The 19,426-nt window shown below is 41.1% G+C and overlaps 1 protein-coding gene across 2 annotated transcripts in view; it reads right to left on the bottom strand.

Annotated features, from left to right (window-relative positions):
- PTPN3 (protein tyrosine phosphatase non-receptor type 3) overlaps positions 1 to 19,426 on the bottom strand; it is a 101,139-nt gene that overhangs the window by 63,558 nt on the left and 18,155 nt on the right. For both annotated transcript variants that reach the window (XM_004372183.2, XM_004372184.2), the window contains exons 6-11: positions 18,056 to 18,108; positions 13,253 to 13,373; positions 11,927 to 12,014; positions 9,363 to 9,451; positions 4,863 to 4,926; positions 2,944 to 3,116 (exon numbers count right to left, since the gene is read on the bottom strand). In XM_004372183.2, coding sequence (XP_004372240.1) covers positions 2,944 to 3,116; positions 4,863 to 4,926; positions 9,363 to 9,451; positions 11,927 to 12,014; positions 13,253 to 13,373; positions 18,056 to 18,108 — 588 coding nt within the window. The remainder of the gene's footprint in view (positions 1 to 2,943; positions 3,117 to 4,862; positions 4,927 to 9,362; positions 9,452 to 11,926; positions 12,015 to 13,252; positions 13,374 to 18,055; positions 18,109 to 19,426) is intronic.

The following is a 19,426-nucleotide window of genomic DNA, read 5'->3' as shown; positions in this document are numbered from 1 at the left end:
GCCTTCCCCTGGAGCTGGCACCTTGACTTTGGACTTCTAGCCTTCTGGACTGTGAGAGAATAAATTTATCTTTGTTAAAGCCATCCACTTGTGGTATTTCTGTTATAGCAGTACTAGATAACTAAGACAGTCCTCAAAACTGAAATCTTTGCTTTTTAACACTTTAGAGAAGTCTTTTGCAGCAGATTTGTCCAATGCAATATGTCATTTGATTTCTTAACTGCTGCTTCCATGAGTGTTGATCGTGGATCCAAGTAAAATGAAATTCTTGACAACTTCAATATCTCCTCCATTTATCATGACGTTGCTTATTAGTCCATTTGTGAGGAGTTTTGTTTTCTTTATGCTGAGGTATAATCCATACTGAAGACTGTGGTCTTTGATCTTCATCAGGAAATGCTTCAAGTCCTCTTCACTTTCAGCTAGCAAGGTTGTGTCATCTGCATATGGCAAGTTGTTAATGAGTCTTCCTCCAATCTTGACGCCACGTTCTTCTTCATATAGTCTAGCTTCTCGGATTATTTGCTCAGCATACAGATTGATTAAGTATGGTGAAAGGATACAACCCTGACGCATGCCTTTCCTGATTTTAAACCACCCAGTATCCCCTTTTCTGTACCTGATCTATGTACAGGTTCTGCATGAGTACAATTAAATGTTCTGGAATTTCCGTTCTTCACAATGTATCCATAATTTGTTATGATCCACACAGTCGAATGCCTTTGAATAGTCAATAAAACAGAGGTAAACAGCTTTCTGGTATTCTCTGCTTTCAGCTAAGATCCATCTGACATCAGCAACGATATCCTTCATTCCACATCCTCTTCTGAATCTGGCCAAATTTCTGGCAGTTCCCTGCTGATGTACTACTGCAACCACTTTTGAATAATCTTCAGCAAAATTTTACTTTCGTGTGACACTAACGATGTTGTTTGATAATTTCTGTATTCTGTTGGATCACCGTTCTTTGGAATGGGCACAAATATGGATCGCTTCCAGTCAGTTGGCCAGGTAGCTGTCTTCCAAATTTCTTGGCATAGACAAGTGAGAGCTTCCCGTGTTGCATCCGTTTGTTGAAACATCTCAAATGGTATTCTGTCAATTCCTGAAGCCTTGTTTTTCGCCAATGCCTTCAATGCAGCTGGGACTTGTTTACCAGTACCATTGGCTCTTGATCATATGCTACCTCCTGAAATGGTTGAACATCGACCAATTCTTTTCGGGACAGTGATTCTGTGTATTCCTTCTATCTTCTTTTGATGCTTCTTTTGATACGCTGTTCAGTATTTTGCCCATAGAATTCTTCCATATTGCAACTCATGGCTTGAATTTTTCCTTTAGTTCTTGCAGCTTCAGAAATGCCAAACGTGCCCTTCCGTTTTGGTTTTCTAACTCTAGGTCTTTGTACATTTCATTATAATACTTTACTCTGACTTCCTGAGCTGCCCTTTGAAATCTTCTATTCAGCTCTTTTACTTCATCATTTCTTCCATTCTCTTTAGCTACTCTACGTTCAACAGCAAGTTGCAGAGTCTCTTCTGACATCCATTTTGGTCTTTTCTTTTCCTGTCTCTTATACTACTGCCTAGTAGAAAGATACTAGACAGTAGTATAAAAGCTAAAAACTTTTAAAATATATTTGCTCTTGGTTCGGCAGAAGCTGAGAGTATCTAGCACCATAAATATTATCACTGATATTAATAAAAATTTGCTCTTACTGAATCTATATCTTACATGATGATTATCAACTTAATAGGAAAGTCATTTGAATAGTCTGATGCAGTGCCACATATCAAACAGTGGCTCAGACAGCGGCATCATTTAGTTATTAACAGCCACATCAATCACATCAGCTACAACAGCCACATTCACCAAAAAAAAACCCACAAAAGCAATTTTTAAGAAACTAATAAATGATTTAGAAATTATAATAATAATTTGGTAAACAATTTCTGCTACATCTTATGTAACTTAGAAGGTAATCTTATAATAAACAAATAAACCAAAATATAAACTATATGGTTTATGTAGAGAATAAATTTTAATTTAAATAAAACTTAAAAATTTATATATTAATTTTTCTTACTGTACTAGTCATTAAATATTTTGAATATTATCCTTGTAGTATCATTATAAGGACTGTTGTAGGAATTAAATGTAATTAAGAGTGTGCCTGGCACAAAATAAACATTCAGATTGTCTGCTATGATTATTATGATTATTTTATAATTGTGATATGCAATACATCCCAAAGTCATTTGACTCTGTTGTTGTTGTTTGCTGTCGAGTCGATTTTGACCCATAGCGACCCTACGTGACAGAGCAGAACTGCCCCATATGGTTTTCTAGGCTGTAATCTTTATGGAAGGAGCCCTGGTGGTGAAGTGGCTAAAGCGATCGACTGCTAACCGAAGGGTAGTAGGTTCGAAACCACCAGTGGCTCCGAGGAAGAAAGATGTGGCAGTCTGCTTCCGTAGAGATTTACAGCCTTGGCAGAAGGCCTGTGGGGTCACTATGAGTCAGAATTGACTCGATGGCAGTGGGTCTGGTTTTTCAACCTTTATGGAAGCAGATCTCAAGGTCTTTCTCCATGGAGCCACTGGGTAGGTTTGAAGCAACAACCTTTTGGTTAGCAGCCGAGCACTTAACCATTGTGCCACCAGGGCTTATCATATGACTCTAGAGATCTTTATTTCCACTCATTAATTCATTCATTCATTTTTGTGGAGCATCTTATGGAATTAATGTCCTGGAAACACACTTTGGGAAAGGCTGGCTTAGTGGCATTAGCCTGGAAAGCCCAATTTGCTTGGCATGTGATGATTCTCAGAGTCGTCGCCATGTACTTCCTTGACTGTGACGTAGTGTAGGGCAGTTGCAGCTCTCTCTCTCCTCTGTCCATATCTCACACTACTGTTGATAATGCCCCTAAAGCATACTCACTTTTTAGGGTTCCTAGAGCCCAGAGTCCAGTACTGAGAAAGAACATTCTTTTCCTGAGGTAGTAGCTTCTTTGCCTGAAAGAACGTATGGTGCTCGACGCAGGATTTCCATAAGTTTTTGCAAGATCGGTAATTTAACATGTTGAAGGCCACAATATGTTCCCTGGATTCAGTCTGGGAAGGAAAACACAGCAGTGATTTTATCTGTACAGGTGTAGGAGGAAGGCCTCACTAGCATTTTATGCCCATAGTGGTGATGAACAGGTAAGATGCAACAAACAAAAAACTGGCTTCAAAATATCTTAGGCTACAAATCAGCTTTTTAAGAAAATTTAAGAGCAGGATTTGTTAACCATCATTGTTGTTGTTGGGTGCTGTCGAGTCAATTGTGACTCATAGCAGCCCCATGTGACAGAGTAGAACCTCCCCATAGGGTTTTCATGGATGTAATCTTCACGGAAGCAGAGGCCAGGTCTTTCTCCTGCAGATTGAACCGCCAACCTTTTGGATAGCAAGGCGCTTAACCGCTGCGACATCAGGGCTCCCTTAACCATCACTATGAGTGTGAGAATAATGATAACCAGTATCTATTCTTTATTGTCATCTGTGGTCCTTCACAAACATTTTCATTTCAAGTTTGCTTACATTTCTAGGTTGAATGTATATGGAACAACCAGGTAAGGGCCTACCACATTCTTTTTAAAATTTAGCTCCAGGGAAATTTCTCTCTTGAAGAACTGATCTTTCTCCTATCAGACAATAGGGATTTTATAATCCTTTGAATTTCTCTATTTGCCTTCCACAAAGCACAGAGTTAAATTCAGTGTTCATATCTAATAATCACTTTAATTATTTGCTTTGCCTTCATCCTACCTGAGTTGAGGTTTTCTGTTTTCATGTTAAATTACCATCTTGTGCATTTCTGTCCCACCTCAAATCTTACACTGGATATCGGGAGAACCAGATTCTAATCCTAGTTTGCTCTCAGCTTTAGTGTTCTCATTTCTAAGAGTTCATTTCTACGTTGAGTCATTTTCAGTAATATTATCTTTGAAAAACTGGGAAATGGACATAGTGACAGTAAGCGAAAAATAAGCACCATACCAAGACGGAGTGTGATGGAGTGGGAAGAGCAGGAGTCTTGGATTCATAAAGACTTGGGCTCCGATTCTGGCTCCCCCACTTACTAGCTGCAGGAGCCCTAGTGTCCTCACATCTCACTCTGACTTTTCCATGTAGATAACCAAACTGAGCTACCTAGAGAGGCTGGACTCCTCTTATGAAACACATACCCAAGGCCATGTGCATTTTAAACATAACGAGGAAAGGCACTGCTCTTGCTGACATTTATTGCTACTCCGTGGCAGGTCTCTCGGCCAGGTGCTTTGACTAATGCTATTTTATTTAATCCTCATGATTCCCTGAGAAATGGGCATTACTGCATTTTTGTAAATGAGGTAACTTGGGCTAGGTGAGGTTAAGTAACTTGCTCAGCTGGTAAGCAGAAGACTTGGGTTCTGAACCCACTGTCTCTGACTCCAAACCAGTTAATTTTCCAATCAGATAAGGAAAATGAATTATCTAGAGAACTCCAGACTCCAAAGTCCATTTTCTTTCTACTGTGCCATGTTAACCAGCTGCTGTCGAGTCACTCCAACTCATGGCGACCCCTCGTGTGTCAGAGTAGAACTGTGATCCACAGGGTTTCAATGGCTCATTTCTGAGAAGCAGACTGCCAGGTCTTTCTTCCAAGGAGCCTCTGGTTGGACTAGAACATCCTACCTTTTAGTTAGCAGCCAAATGTGTTAACTATTTGTACCACCCAGGGACTCCTTCCCTGCTACCCCTTCAACCCCTAAAGAACTAAGAGCTGAGGTGACTAAAAACACAAAAAACAAAGCAATTGTAGACATAACTCACCTGTTTTTGTCGTTGATGTATAAAGAACTTTTTCCTTTTGAAAGAAATTTTTAGAATGTTCGCCCTATTAAAAAACACAGCAAAACACAAAGCACATCAGTGATCAGCCAGGTTGGAGCTGTGGCCTGTATTCCATAATCATGATGACTGGGGACTCACAGTTTCCTAGAGTTGACTTTCAGTGTAGGAATGATAGGCGGGGCGGCCCATTGCCTCAGCCAAACATCAAGTAGCTGAATGAAGCTCAGCATCACTTAAGGGCCAGTGGATTATGATTTAGCTTTTAAACAGCAAGAAACATGAGCCATACACTCTGTTTGCTGTAAGCTTCTTTTGTGATGCTGGAGTGTTGCATGAGCTGGTATGAACCTGGACAGACAGCTGACAGCAGTGTGGTGCATCAGGAAGTGGACAGAGTAGCTGGACAGACCTGGGTCCCCATTCCAGCTCCATTACTTAATAGCCGTGTGCCAAGTAACCTAAATTTGCATAACTGAATAATAGCCACCATTAACTGATCACTTGTTACAGACCAGGCCCCCTACTGAGAGCTTTACAAGCATCCCCTCAATTAAGCCTTGCAACAATCCTGAAAAGTATGTAACATAATATCCAATTTTCAGATGATGACACTGAGGCTCAGAGATAACTCCCTAAGTGCCCAAGATCATTCAGCTAGGAATCCCTGGAGTCAGGATCTGAGCTCGGGTCTTGCCTGACTGCAAAGCCTGTGTTCTTAACAAGTTGTCCAGACAGCAGGGATAACACTGCCTTTCTCGTAAGTTGTCTAGTGAAGATTCAAGTGGATTAGGCATGGAAAGCCCCTAGTATGGTGCTTGACAGATGGTAGGCCCTCAATGTTCATTTCCTATAATTAAAATTGATTTAAGGGTTAACAATTTAAATTAATTCATCTACTTCATTATGTCAAACTACTGTAATCCATTTAATTCATCATGTCAAACTACTGTAGCCTATACAAGGGAGGCACATTTCCACACTGGAGTCTTTACTTCTGAAATACTTTGAGGAAATGAAGGAATTCTACCATTCTCTAGAATCATATGAAAACCCTGGTAGAGCATTCCAGAACAGAGGGTCTGGGTAGGTAAAATAAAAGTTTAACTACTCACGTAATATTTCCCCCGTTAAATCAGTAACATACCTATATTAAATATTAAATGAGCTATGATTCATCATAACATTTAAATTAAACAATGCATTGACAGATGCATTATTTGACAAGTGAATTTTATGGGTGACTGAAAGTTAATAATCTGAAGGACCAAAAGGGTGTTTGGCCCTTAGGTACTCTCTCTAGTGGATGTTACACAGTGCCTTGCGGGGAGATGCAGAATATGCTGGCCTGTTCTTGTGACTTGGGTCACAGTTAGCAGGGTCTTTGGGTAAAACAACAGACTGTGGGAGAAAGTCACGGTGTCTCCTTGCCACTTCCCTGAGCCAAAGGACAGATGCAGGCATTCCTGTTCTCAACCCAGCTTTTGAGATCTCATCCTGTCTTGCAGGGCCTATGGGATCTGTGCACCCCTTGCCCCACCAGCTTCACATACAGGGGGGCCTCTGCTGGACCTCCTGCAGTTCAGTGTTCCAGTTCAGTGCTCCCTCCTTCCCACACTGACCCCAATCTCTGTATTTGACAGTGCTCTCTCCTTGAGCAAACCTGATTAAGTGCAGACAAGATCTATGTCGTTTCCTGGTTTAAGGTCCTACAGTAGTTCCCTACTGCCCTTCACTCATTCTTTAAGGCAAAAAATGTACTGAGTGTCTAGAAAGTAAAAGTGATGTGCCAGGCCTTGGGGACACAGCGTGAATAAGACAATCAGTCACTGCCATTTTGAAGCTCATAATCTAGTGAGGGAACAGGTCCCAAATAAATAATCAGAGATATAACTAAATCACTATAATTGTGATCATATCATGCAGGAAAGTTCAGTGTCTCTTAAGAGTCCCAAGGATTAAATCTATGCTCCAACAGTCCTCAAGCTCCTGCCACTCGCCACTCCCACACCATGCTCCAGCCAGACCCACTCACCTTTCCTTTACTCATTATGCTGTCTTCTCTCTTGTCTCCTGACCTCCACACATGCTGCTCATTCTGTCTAGAATTTATTCCCTGGGGCTAAAGCCCAGTGGGTCTTCAGATAAAGCTTAGAACTCACCTCCACCTCTGTGGGCTTGGGGCCCTTCCTTGGTGCTGCCCTTCTCTGGGATGTGCCCGTTTACATCATACTTATGGTCCTTGGGTCACCATCTGCTGCCATCTGCCTCCTTGCTAGTCTGTGAGCTCTGTACCAGAGGCAGAGGCCAGGTCTTGATTTTGAAGGGCAAGGGTGACTTGGTGGGGGGGGGGGGTCTATGTGTAAGCCTAGGGGCTGGAGGGGTTATAAAGTCTCTGCAGGCTCTATTAGAGCCTCCAAAATATATGTTGAGTCCTCAACTCTCTGCCTGTAAATACGACTGTTTGGAAATATTAATGAGGTCATACAGGAGTAGGGTAGGTTCTAAACCTAATCACTTCTAAATGGTGTCTTATGAAAAGAGCAGAACAGATAGACACACACACACAGAGGAAATGAAAATACCAAAGAATGCGGAAGAACTCTTGGGGCCACTGACAAGGAAGGACCCTCCTTAAGAGCCAATGCCCTGATTCGGACTTCTAGCCTCCAAAACTGTGAGATAATAAATCTCTGTTCTTTAAAGCTACCTACTTGTGGTATTTGTGTTATAGCAGCATTAGGAAACTAAGACTCCTCCTGAAGTGTCTTCATGGGACTCACACCCTCCCGAAACGTGCCAGTGCTAGAGAGAGCTGGGCCCCGGGGATTCAGGCCTGTGGTATTCTGGGAGAAGCCCTTGGCATGTGGAAAGGCTTGGTGAGGGGAAATGAGTCCTGTGCCCTTTCCCCACTCGGCCCCCTGCTTGGCCTGACCCAGGTCCTAAGCAGGCTGGAGAGCTGCCCAAGCCACATCCTAGTTAACCGAGGGGTCACTGAGGTGAGCCAAGGCTGGGGTTTCCTGCTACAATAAGCCTTTTAACAGAGTCGAAGGGAAAGAAAGATGGCAAGAAGACCCTTTACCTGCCACACTGGTTTTACTGTGAAATTGAATAGAATTAATACAATTTTTTTGTTTTTGTTTTTGAAAACAGATATATTGTAAAGTTAATTGAAAACTCAGCTTCTACAAGTGCATTCCTATTAAGCATTTTCCCACGAATGTAATTTTTAATGGTGGAATAAAAGTACAGGCTCTGGGGCCAGACTATTTGGGTTGGAATTTCAACTAGACCAATCATTAGCTGTGTGACCCTGGACAAGTTATTACTCTTTGTGCCTCTGTTTCCTCCTTTGTGAAAATGAAGATAACAACAGTGACTATCTCAGGTTTAAGTAAACGCTTAATCGTCAGTAAATACTTAGTAAAGTGACTTCAACACAGTAATAAGCATTCAACAAATATTACTATTTCCTCTATAATTTTACTTAATTTACTTATAGGGTTTTTATTCTTGTTGTTGTTATAAATAATGCTGTGATGAACATCTTTGTGTCCCAGGTAATAAAAGTTCTATGTTGCAAAGATGATGGAGTAAATTTAAATGCCAAGGACCAAACTGTGTGACAGTTGATCTGTCTCCAAATATTCTCTTATCCCTTCCTCCTAAACATCTTCCTTGCAGTCACTATTTTGCCAAAACCCTGTGTTCTTTTACATTCCAGACTTTTGCTTCTGCATCTCCTATTGCCCACAGTGACCACTCTCCTTGAGTCACCTGGCAAATCTGCATTCTGTACATCATTACATTAACATTTATAAACATGGTATTTTTTCTTCTCTTTCATTTTTTTTTTAAGATGGTATTTATCTTATATTGTTTCCCCTAGAAGGAAGATCCCTACTGCCTGACACATTAAACTCCAACTTCTCTCTTAAAAGTCAGTTCTACTCACTGAGTTCACCTGATATTTGTGTCTTACACTGTGAGAATACAGAAATTCTCTCTCCCCACCAGGCTCACGAGCTTACAGGGCAAACTCTGCTGCACATGTCTTTTGGGTCCTCTTAGCATTTAGAACGGAGCTGGACTTGGTAACAGTTCAATTGATGACAGAGGAACAGAACTGAGAATACAGGCCCTGCCCTGAGGAAGCTCTTCTCTGACTTCTGGCCAGTGCATGGCCCAGGGAGGATTCCTTAGCTCCAAGACCTGCCTTGTGCCCTTTTATCCACCATGTCTCCACAGAGTATCCCAAACCACCAGGTGACTGGGGGCAAAAGGATGTCAATGAAAACCATACTATAATTTTCTCAAATACCCAATCTGGATCAAATCAGAGGGCAGAGGTAAAAACCTGGGGGGAAAAATCCCTTCCAACTGCTTTAGAAAGAAAAGTTTAAAATCAGAGCTAACATTACGTTTGTTCAGCATATTTTTAAAGCATGATTCAGAAAGTAATTAGAACTGGTTTGCACTTACCAAGGATAGAAACTTGTGCAAATATATTTTCGGTACAAAGCGATGCCCGCAGAAGCAATTCCAATCATCAGATCTAAATTGTGCAGGTCCTGTGAAGAGGAAGAGCATAGATTCACAGCCAGTACAGTATGCTTATGCACTCTGGCAGCTTTCAAGCACCCATGCTTTTATAAACAGTAATATGTATAAGCTTTAAAGGGGAAAATGTTACTGAAAACATGCAGAAATCCCTGCTTCACAGATACTTAAGATCCAAGTACTTAGCAACGAATTGTTCTAGGGTGAACACACACAGCCTGACAGCAACCCCTGGATCCCACTGGTTTAGAAAGTTACCAGATAAGCCCATTCATTTCACAGAATCATTTAAAGGAGTATTCAATTTCAACAATTAATATTAAATAACCATATTAAAATCACAAAGGCCTCTCCCTACCTCCCAGCCTTATACACATCTAGATTCCCAGCACTGAAAAGTCTTTAGCTATTATGATAGGATGACGAAAATTTAGCAGTGTAGAAATGCTGACTGTAAATCCAACTAAGAAGTAATATTGCTTGTCAATCCAATACATTCTTAAAAATAAAATTTCCACAATATTAAATTTGTGTATGAACTCAAGAGCTTCATTTTTCAGTTCATGAGCCAGGGAGCGTCTGGTCTGGAAGTCAGACAAGACTTACCTTGTTCATGAACTGAAAAAATAAAGCTTATGAGCTCATACACAAATTTAATATTGTGAAAATTTTATTTTAACAGTTTTGACAACGAGGATGGGATTAGGAGGAAATTTTGAACCAGGTTAAACAGATCAATCAAGTCCTGATTGGCTAGCTTATGCTTTCATTCCTGGGAGAGTCAACTGATTGAACTGGATTTTGGCTTCTGGGAAGGTTAGGTATTTACACAAAATAGAAACTTAGGTTTCGGTTTGTTGACATGGGGCTCAGCACAAGTAACTCCATTTTGAGGCTGGTATAGACAAGTTAAAAACATTCAAGGCTTATCAAGAGCCTACGTGCTAGGCGTTGCCCCAGACACTGAAGATACAGGAGAAAGATAAAGCACCTATGAGCTGTTTGAAATCCTTTTGAGAACAAGGTGAGTATAAAAAAAGAAATTTTTAAAACATAACAGTTCCTGTACTGGGTTATTTGCATTCCTATTTCCCACGTGAGATGTTTGAAATTATACAGAAGGGGCACGGTTTGAGTCAGTTAAAACTGTGGGTGAACCTTAGGCCTGCCACTTCTAGCTGTGTTATTTTGGGATCTGAGCCTCAATTTTTCCTTTTGTACAATAAAGATTAGAGAACCCACCTCATAAGGTTTTCATCAGGCTAAAATGAGAGAAATAAAGTACCTACAATAGGGCTTGGCATGTGGTAAGTGTATAACACAGTAAAACCTGCAAAAGCCAGAACCTGTGTAAGGCAGAAACCTGTCAGAGAAGGAAACTCAAATAGTTTCCACTAACAGACAGTGATAGAAAAGTAGTAAGACTGCATCCTGTCAAAGGCGGAAAACTTGCGAGACCCAGAAAAATGAGGCAGTCCCGTCGAGTTCCGGCACTCACAGGTTTCACTGTAAATGTTCATTCCCTTTCTCTCTCAAGAGATAGTGGGACAAATCATTTAAGAACAGCAATGTAAACATGAGGAGTTAGAGAAAGGGGCCGAAGAAAACAGTGCTGATGAAAGTGAGAAGTCCAGAGAGTATTCACTACTGAGTATTCAACTGAAATCACATATTTAAAGCAAAATCAAACTCGCATGACAAAGAGCAGGGTTGCAATTAAACAATATTAAGTAGGTGGGAGAGAAGGACAAACAGACATATGATACCAAAATTTAGTGTATAACTTAGGGAAATAAGTGAATGATTTGGGTGGCTGGAGACTCAGGTCTCAAAGCATCTGGATTTGTAGTCTTCAGTCCGCACCTCAACCCTGCAGCAGAGACAGTTACTGCTCACTAAATTTCCATGCCCACCTCCACATTTCCCAGCCCCATCTGCAGAAGGCAGGGCCATGTGACTCATTCCGGCCAATGTGCTATGAGCAGAAGTGATGTGTGTCTCTTCTGGGCTGAAGCATTTAAGAGCTAGTGTGCAGCCTTCTAGCTTCCTCCTCACAATAATACCACCACCATAATAATTTTAAAAAATTATCATATTCAGGTAACTAGCTGTAAGTTGAGCAGAACTTGAAATTAAGTAGGAGAATCTCTTGGCTCATTAAATTGTCACTTGGAAAATGGGTTTATAAACTTTTTTTTTTGCCCCTTCAACCATAATATGAAGACAGTCTCACAAAAATTACTTCTGTTTAGTCCCCCTGACGCCCCACAAAAGGAAGAAGCCTTCGCATACCAACGCAAACATGGAAAAAGCAATAGAGTAACCAGCAAACTTCAGCATTACTTCATAAAACCTTCCACACATCTAAAAAGGGTTTTGTTTGTTACACTAGAAAAGAAATCGTTTCATCAAAGAACGTTTTCAAACTTTCAGAAATTAAAGCCGAAATAGAAATTCTGAACCCAAACTCAACAAGCATTACCTACCCTTCCACTGTGCAGTTCCACTCCGTAGAAGTCCAGGGTCCTCGCTATGTTGATATAGCAAGATTCTGCTTCTGACTGCTTTAGACCGCTATAAAAGAGAAGAGAAAATACAGAGTACACCCAGTGAAAAGAGCAAATCAAACTCTTAATTTTTAAAAACAGTAAAAATTTAGAAAATTTATAACATTTCTTTAGAATTATTAAATGCCTTGTGTTATTAATCTTAAAAAAACCATCAAACCCTCAATTTTACTAAACCAGATTTTTCTCCTTGCCCACTGAATTTGACTTCATTGAGCCCTCTCATTTCTTTTCTAAACAATACTTCCATTTAGTGGGCTCTCAACATTCAGTTACAGAAAGCTGTCATCTTTCAGAATTCCCACCCCTTTTATTCCAACTTGCTTAATGAATGCACAATCTTTAGTTCTTTCTACTCTTATTCTTTTAGCAGTGGTCTCAAACTTCCAAATGTCACTGGCCCAGGAGTATTTTAGGATGCCGACATCTGCCAGAGAAGTAAAATTCTGGGAGAAAGGCTTGGCAGCGTCTTTTTAGAAGGGACACTGGTTGCTTTGTTTTTTATGGCCTCCCCAAGAAGCGTGAAGTCCCTTGAGAGCTGATCGTCTCGGTCGGCTGGCCGTTATTTAACCTACACTGAACAGCTGCCCCTACAGTTCAGGAAAATGAGGAAAGAAAGGGAGGAGGCCAGAACTGGGCATATCTGTTGGGAGTTGAGGCTTACCCAAGGCATGTGCTGAAGAGTGGTGCTACCTAAGAGGAATTAAGGCAATTTTCACTAACTGAACCCAGAGAGGGCTTGGAACTCACCCTGCCTGTCAGCATTTTAGGTCTCTCTGTGGAGCAGCTCTACTCTGTAACACATGGAGTCACCATGACTGGAACTGATTTGACTGCAATGGGTTTTTTGGCTTTGTCTCTCTATTCAACATTACCTAAAAATAGCCCATTTTATTAAATATGGCGAACTGCTAAAGGGTTTAAAAAGTAGGGCCAATGTGTGGTGCAACTGGATTTCAAAATAGGCCACTTCATTTAGAAATTAACTGATTTCAATGACATTCTAAGATGGAATACAGCAACCATCACCCTTAACTCCTACTGTACTCTACGCTCTACAGAAATGCTAGGTAGGCCAGCTATATCTGTCATCAGAACAGTTCAAAGCTTTAAAAACCCCTAGCATCCTGAAAGAGGATTCATGAGCAAAGGAAGAGGAGGTCGCATCAAACACAAGGTTGTACAATGTCTATAAATACCCAACCTAGGTTCCCAAAGTAGGCCACTCCGAGGCCCTCCCCTTACCTGTGCTGCTCATGGAGAGATTCCACCTTTGTTAAAAAGTCACCGTTCTGGTATGGTATAAACTGACTATCAGAAAGGTATCCTGAATGATGTATGGAAGAATTATAGTCTCCAAAATGAGCTATTAAGACAGAATAGGGGGTGGGATCATAATTAGGTTTGCCTTTTCAGCATGGTCTATATTAAGAAGCATCAAAAGCACCACAAGAAAAACATCAATTGAAAACACCCTTCCTGCAAGTTCTACATCACATGAACTGGAGCTTCTCATTAACTCCAGGTTCTACATTTACTCTCTGAACCCTTACCATGGGATAGGTACTTTCACACACATGGTCCAACCTAATTTTCACCTTGCCCAAGGCCACACAGGGAGGAAAAGGGGAAATGGTGTTTGAAACTTGGTCTTACTCGTCTCACACCTCTTCCACACTCTGTGGTTAGTACAGCAGTTTGTGCTCATGCTCCCAAGATAAAAGGAAATAAGAAGACCCACCGGAAAAATGCCACCCTCTGTATGCCAGGCGCCATGTAAGCTCTCTCTTTATTGAGGCTGCACGTGCCTGGCATACAGTTCCTGCTCTCAAAGAACTCACCTTGTAGAAACCAAGGATACTGCAACATTGGATCCACCTGCTCTAAAAAATGGATGTGGGCAGAAGAGAGCTCATATCGACATTACTACTGTGGGCATCCTGACCCACCATCTGGGATTCAGGGAGGTGTGGAAGACAGGGGACCAGATGCCACAGGGGACTCATGGGTCAGTTCTGGAGGGAGGGTTGGGGAAGGGCAGGAAGTCAAGTATCTAGGCAGGCCTGGTCAAGGTTAGACTAGAGGCCATGATGGCCAGCCAAAGGTGGCCAAGCCACAGAAGGAAATGTCAAGGTTATATGATGTGGGCACAGTGTGGCAGGTGAGTGTATATATGGTTAAATGCACAATAGTGCATTTGCTGTTGTTGTGTGCTGAGTCAATTCCGACTCATAGCAATACTATATGACAGAGGAGAACTGCCCCATTGGGTTTCTTAGGCTGAAATCCTTATGGGAGCAGATTGTTCGGTCCTTTCTCCCGCGAAGCCATTGGGTGAGTCTGAACCACTGACGGTTAGCAGCTTAACCATTCTGACACCAGAGCTCCTTATGGTGCATTTATAGAAATCATCTGGATGCCCTAACACAGGATCCTCAGCAAAGAAAGCTCGAGAAAGACTCAGAGTCACCTAGTTCAAACCCCTCATTTTAAAGGGGAAGAAACTGAGTTCCAGGGAGGAGAAGGGACTTACCCCTATCACAGAGGCATTTTTTTAGCAGAGTCCAGACCAGAGTCCCAGCTGGTGCTCCTCCCACTCCACCAGCCTGACTGCCAGGAAGGGGCCTTCGAGCTGCTGTTGGCCAGTTGCTGATGACAATGGTCATGTCCCAAAGGGCAAACAAATGCTGCAAGTGACTTTCCTGAGCCTCAAGGCAGAGTCCTCTTAAATTTTACTCTGTTGGTTTCATTAGCTCGTGAAGATCCTTCTGGATCTTGATTTGGTCATTCACCATATCAGCTAAGAGCCCCAACACCTGTGCCATTCTGCAAACTCGAACTGCAAGGTTCTCTCTTTAGTCACGTCATAAACAAATGTTTTGAACTTAACGTACAACCGATGAACCTCCCCGTAGGATTTTTTTTCTGTACGAGCCCTCAGCAACTCTGTGCAAAGCCTTGTACTAACCACTAGAGGGAAACAAAGTTAAAGTCATACAAAACATTTGCAAAGCAGGGGGTGGTTTCCACATAGGCTCAATTACATCATCCCATTTGATACTTATTATAACCCAGTGATAGGCATTGCTTGTATTCCCATTAAACAGATAAGATAATTGAGACTCAAAGAAGGGACCTGCCCATTGTTGCTCTGATGGTAATTTGGAGCCAAGATTCTGATCCCAGAGCCCATACTCTTGTTTGCTATGCCACTTGCCCCAAACACCCTGACTTAAACAGTTTTCCTATTTGTGGGGCAGATGACACATGCAAAAGCTAATTACAGCAGGAATAAAAGGAAATTAGTGCTTATGTGGGGAATATCTTGTCTTTTACATTCCATGCATTCTTACTAGCTGATAATCTTTTATGTTTTGCAGCAAAGAGAGAGTATGTCCCAGGTCTCCAAATGTGTGGCATTTTAAGCTGTCAGGCTGTTCTGCTGGGAAAGCCTTTTACCTGTTGTTCACCCAACTGCAACTGGTTCTTAGAGGCTCTTCTCAGGGGTCATCCCTAGGAAGCTTTTCTGGACTTCCTCCCCTCTCACCCAAGCAGAATGGAATGGCATCCTCTGTGTTCATCCACACTGCTACCACTATGGGCTGCTCCACACCTGCCTGCCTCCCTCCCTCCTGGGCTGTAGACTCCTTAAGGAGAGCAGTCTGCTTCATCCATCTGTGCGCCCGGAGGCTCCTGCAGTGCCTGCACACAGCAGAGGCTCAGAGAACATTTATGGGATAAACATAGACTTTCAAACACTTTATTGTTTGAGCCTCATAAATCGTTGACAGGCCACCAGCAATCTCCCACCTTCATGTCTTGTCTTTTCAGGTATTTTACCTATGGGTCACTTTATTTTTTATCTAATGAGAAAATGTACTTTTTTGTGCACTGATTACTGGTAGAATTTATCTTCGTATTAGACATCTCTCTTGGGACAATTTATCAAAAAGTATCAGATAAAATTTAGGCATACCCTTTTACCCAGCAATTTCCTGTCTAAAAATTAATCTTCTAGAAATGCATGCACAGAAGAACGCAATAAATATATTTTGTCTTTCAAGTTCCACGTGTTCTTCTAGCATATATATCCCTTGGTATACGCGGAGGACTGGTTCCAGGACCCTCCGTGGATACCAAAATTCTAGGATGCTCAAGTCCTTTTTATAATATGGTGTAGTATTTGCCTATAACCTATGCATATACTTTAAATCATCTCTAGGTTACTTATAATGCCTAATACAATGTAAATGCAGTGTAAATAGTTGTTACACTATATCATTTAGGGAATAATGATAAGAAAAAAGTCTTTTTTTTCCCTGAATATTTTTGATCTGAGATTGGTTGAATCCTCAGATGTGGAACCTGCAGATATAGACGGCTGACTGTATATATTAACTGAGGGTGTAGGAACAAAGAATTTATGCTTAAAACAGCTTGCAGGACAACTCATTATTTTATTGGCATGACCATCATGCTATATTTCCACTGAAGTCAGTTTCACTTTTTAGGTACTTAACAACTTTCTTTAGCCTTGGTTCTATCAGTACTTTGCAGAGGTGAACCTGACTAGTGAACCTTGGAATAGGATTTTTCATTTGGTTCTTAAATTTTACTCTGAACAGAGTCTATTATTTACAATAAGCAGTTCTTCAGATGATCTTCTGGGCAGATGTGAAAATACACTAACAGTGAACACTTGCCACAAGTCAGGCACTGTTCTAAGAGCTTTATGTATATTACCTCATTTCATTTTCACTACAACACTATGAAGTAGATACTGCTATTATCCCCACTTTACAGGTAAAGAAGTTGAAGCCTGGAAAGGCTCAAGGTTATGCAGGACCCAGAGTAGGGTGAGTAGTTCAGTCAGCACTTGCTCTAAGACTTGACTATCTTGCTCCCTTAACTCCCTACCATGCAGTTGGTCAAGAGGGTAATAGGCCAAGATAGTTTCAGGCTTAATGGAAGGTAGAAGGGCCTTCTTAAGTCTTGTTACTATGCAGCTCTACACAAGTACTATGTTGGTGTACCGTTTTGGTACCACACAGCTAACTATTAACTGATACTTCACACGTAACCATGTACCCTTTTCATTTTGTACACCCAGCATCTACCACGGGGCCTTAAATGAAATATGTGCTCAATAAAGCTTTGCTAACTAATGAGTGAATATCTACTCCAGCTTCAATGGCCTTGATGGAAAATTCCATCTGGACGTTCTATCCCATATGGTAACCACTAGCCACATGTGGCTACTGAACACTTGAAATGTGGCTAGTCCAAACTGAGATGTGCTGTAAGTGTAAAATCCAGACTGGTTTTCAGAGGCTTCATATTGGGGAAAAAAAAAGAATATAAAATACCTTGTTAATAATTTTTACACTGACTACAAGTTAAAATGATAATATTTTGGATATACTGGGTTAAATAAAATTTTAAAAATTATTTTCCCTTCTTTTTATTTTTTTAATGTGGCTACTAGACAACTTCAAATTATATATGTGGCTCGCATCATATTCCTATTGGGCAGTGCTGCTACACACCAGTTTATAATCAATTAGCTATAATGAAACTCTAAAAATAAATTCTTAAGACTCCAACAGTGTTTTAGAGTGGCATAAAGCAAGTAGCAGGAGTGACGTTCAACAAATCCTTAACCTAGCTGGCCCTCAATTTCCATGTGTATAAGAGGTGACTAGTAGAAACATTTGCCCCCTTGTGGTTCTTACAGAGATTAAATCCAATAATCTGAGCAAAGGCTCTGGAAAATGTAATGTGTGGTATGTGTTTGCTGTCTCATGGGCTCCCCTGGGAGAAAATACCACCACAGCTCATCCACTCCTTTGCCCTTAACCACGTTACTTAATCCAACAGGCCCCTGACCTAGAGGAGAACGTAAGTCAGGGTAAAAGTAGGACTTGATGCCCAACAGGATTCACGGGGAAGAGGTGAAAGGACTCGGTCAAACAGGAGAAGACAGTGACTTTCTTAATACATTGGTCAGAACAATCTGTCCATCGTGAAACACTTCCCTTCATGACTTACATTGTACTGCATAGGATGCTAGGACCACTGCTGAGTTAAGAGGGCAAATTAACCTGTTAGGAGAAAAACATATTAGGAAAGTCACAAGAAACAGCAATAGCCTGAAACACTCACAGATCATGGGTAACAGATGTCTTTATTTTCTTGGATTAACCATTAAAAAAAAAAACAAACATGAATCATAACAAAGTCAATTTTATGACACAAATCAATTTCAAATAGCAAAGACAAATGTAACACGCTAAAGGCTTTTAAGAACAAAAAGAAAACCTTTTCGTGTTTAAAATACTGTATTTTATTACAAATACCCATGAAGCTAAAGGTCTAATGTTGGCGAGAGTTTTGCCTGTTCAAGAAAGGTCAAGCACATATCACTATGAAGAAAAGTGAGATAAGTGTACTCTAACGTCAGCGAACAACCTTCATCTCTTTCCAGTAAAGACATGAGACTTTTTTGTAGGGCTAAGTAAATTCCTGGGTTCTACTGACACTAATGAGTTCAACGGTCTGTCTACTTTTCTGTTTTCCTGCCATCCACTAGAAATCAAAGGACTCAAGGTTGGACTTGTTCTCTTTCTTTCCTCTTGAACTTACAGTCCTTCTAAATCCCATTTCTGCCAGTGACTCCACCTCGTATTATCGTATTTCAAATCCTTCTGATTGCTCCCTTTTCTCTACTCGGCCATCCATTACCTGGTCTGCCCAGGAGCTCTGCCAATAGACCTGGAGCAGGGATCACTGCTCCATGGAGGAATGTGGTGGTAAAAGTCCGATCGTAAGCAGCTGGGGCCTCTTAGCTCAAGCAGATACAAGAGACTAAACAGGCAGCTTCTGTCCGGAGGTGAGATGGGAAGGCAGAGAGGGTTAGGAGCTGGTTGAATGGACATGGGAAATCAGGGGTGGAAACGAGGAGTGTGCCGTCACAGTTTGGGGAGAGCAATTAGGGTCACATAACAATGTATGTATAAATTTTTGTATGGAAAAAATAAAAAAATAAAAATACAGCATCCTCTCACTGCCCCATGATACAATGTTCTGATTATCTGATGAATACTATCAATCTAGCACTGAGAAGAAAACTATAATTCAAGTAGGAGCCAAATTCTAAAATTTATGCCACTATCATCTATGTTCAAGCTTGTCTTTTTCAATTTTCTAAACCTAAAACTTTATTTTTAAATTAAAAAAAAAAAAAAGCAGCAGCAGGGGTGAGGGCTTGCAGGGTGGGTGGGGAAGGGTCTGAGAAAGCAGGTATTATTAACAGCTAACACTGGGAGGCACTAATATTTTTAAAAGCATTCTTCCCTGCAACCCGGTGGGAAGTGGAAAACACAAGCTGTTTCCATGGCAGCCCATAAAGTTCCTAAGATG

Source organism: Trichechus manatus, unplaced genomic scaffold (assembly GCF_000243295.1).
Source record: "Trichechus manatus latirostris isolate Lorelei unplaced genomic scaffold, TriManLat1.0 scaffold00016, whole genome shotgun sequence".
NCBI classification, from domain to species: Eukaryota; Metazoa; Chordata; class Mammalia; order Sirenia; family Trichechidae; genus Trichechus; species Trichechus manatus.
This window is presented reverse-complemented; position numbering and strand designations above follow the sequence as displayed.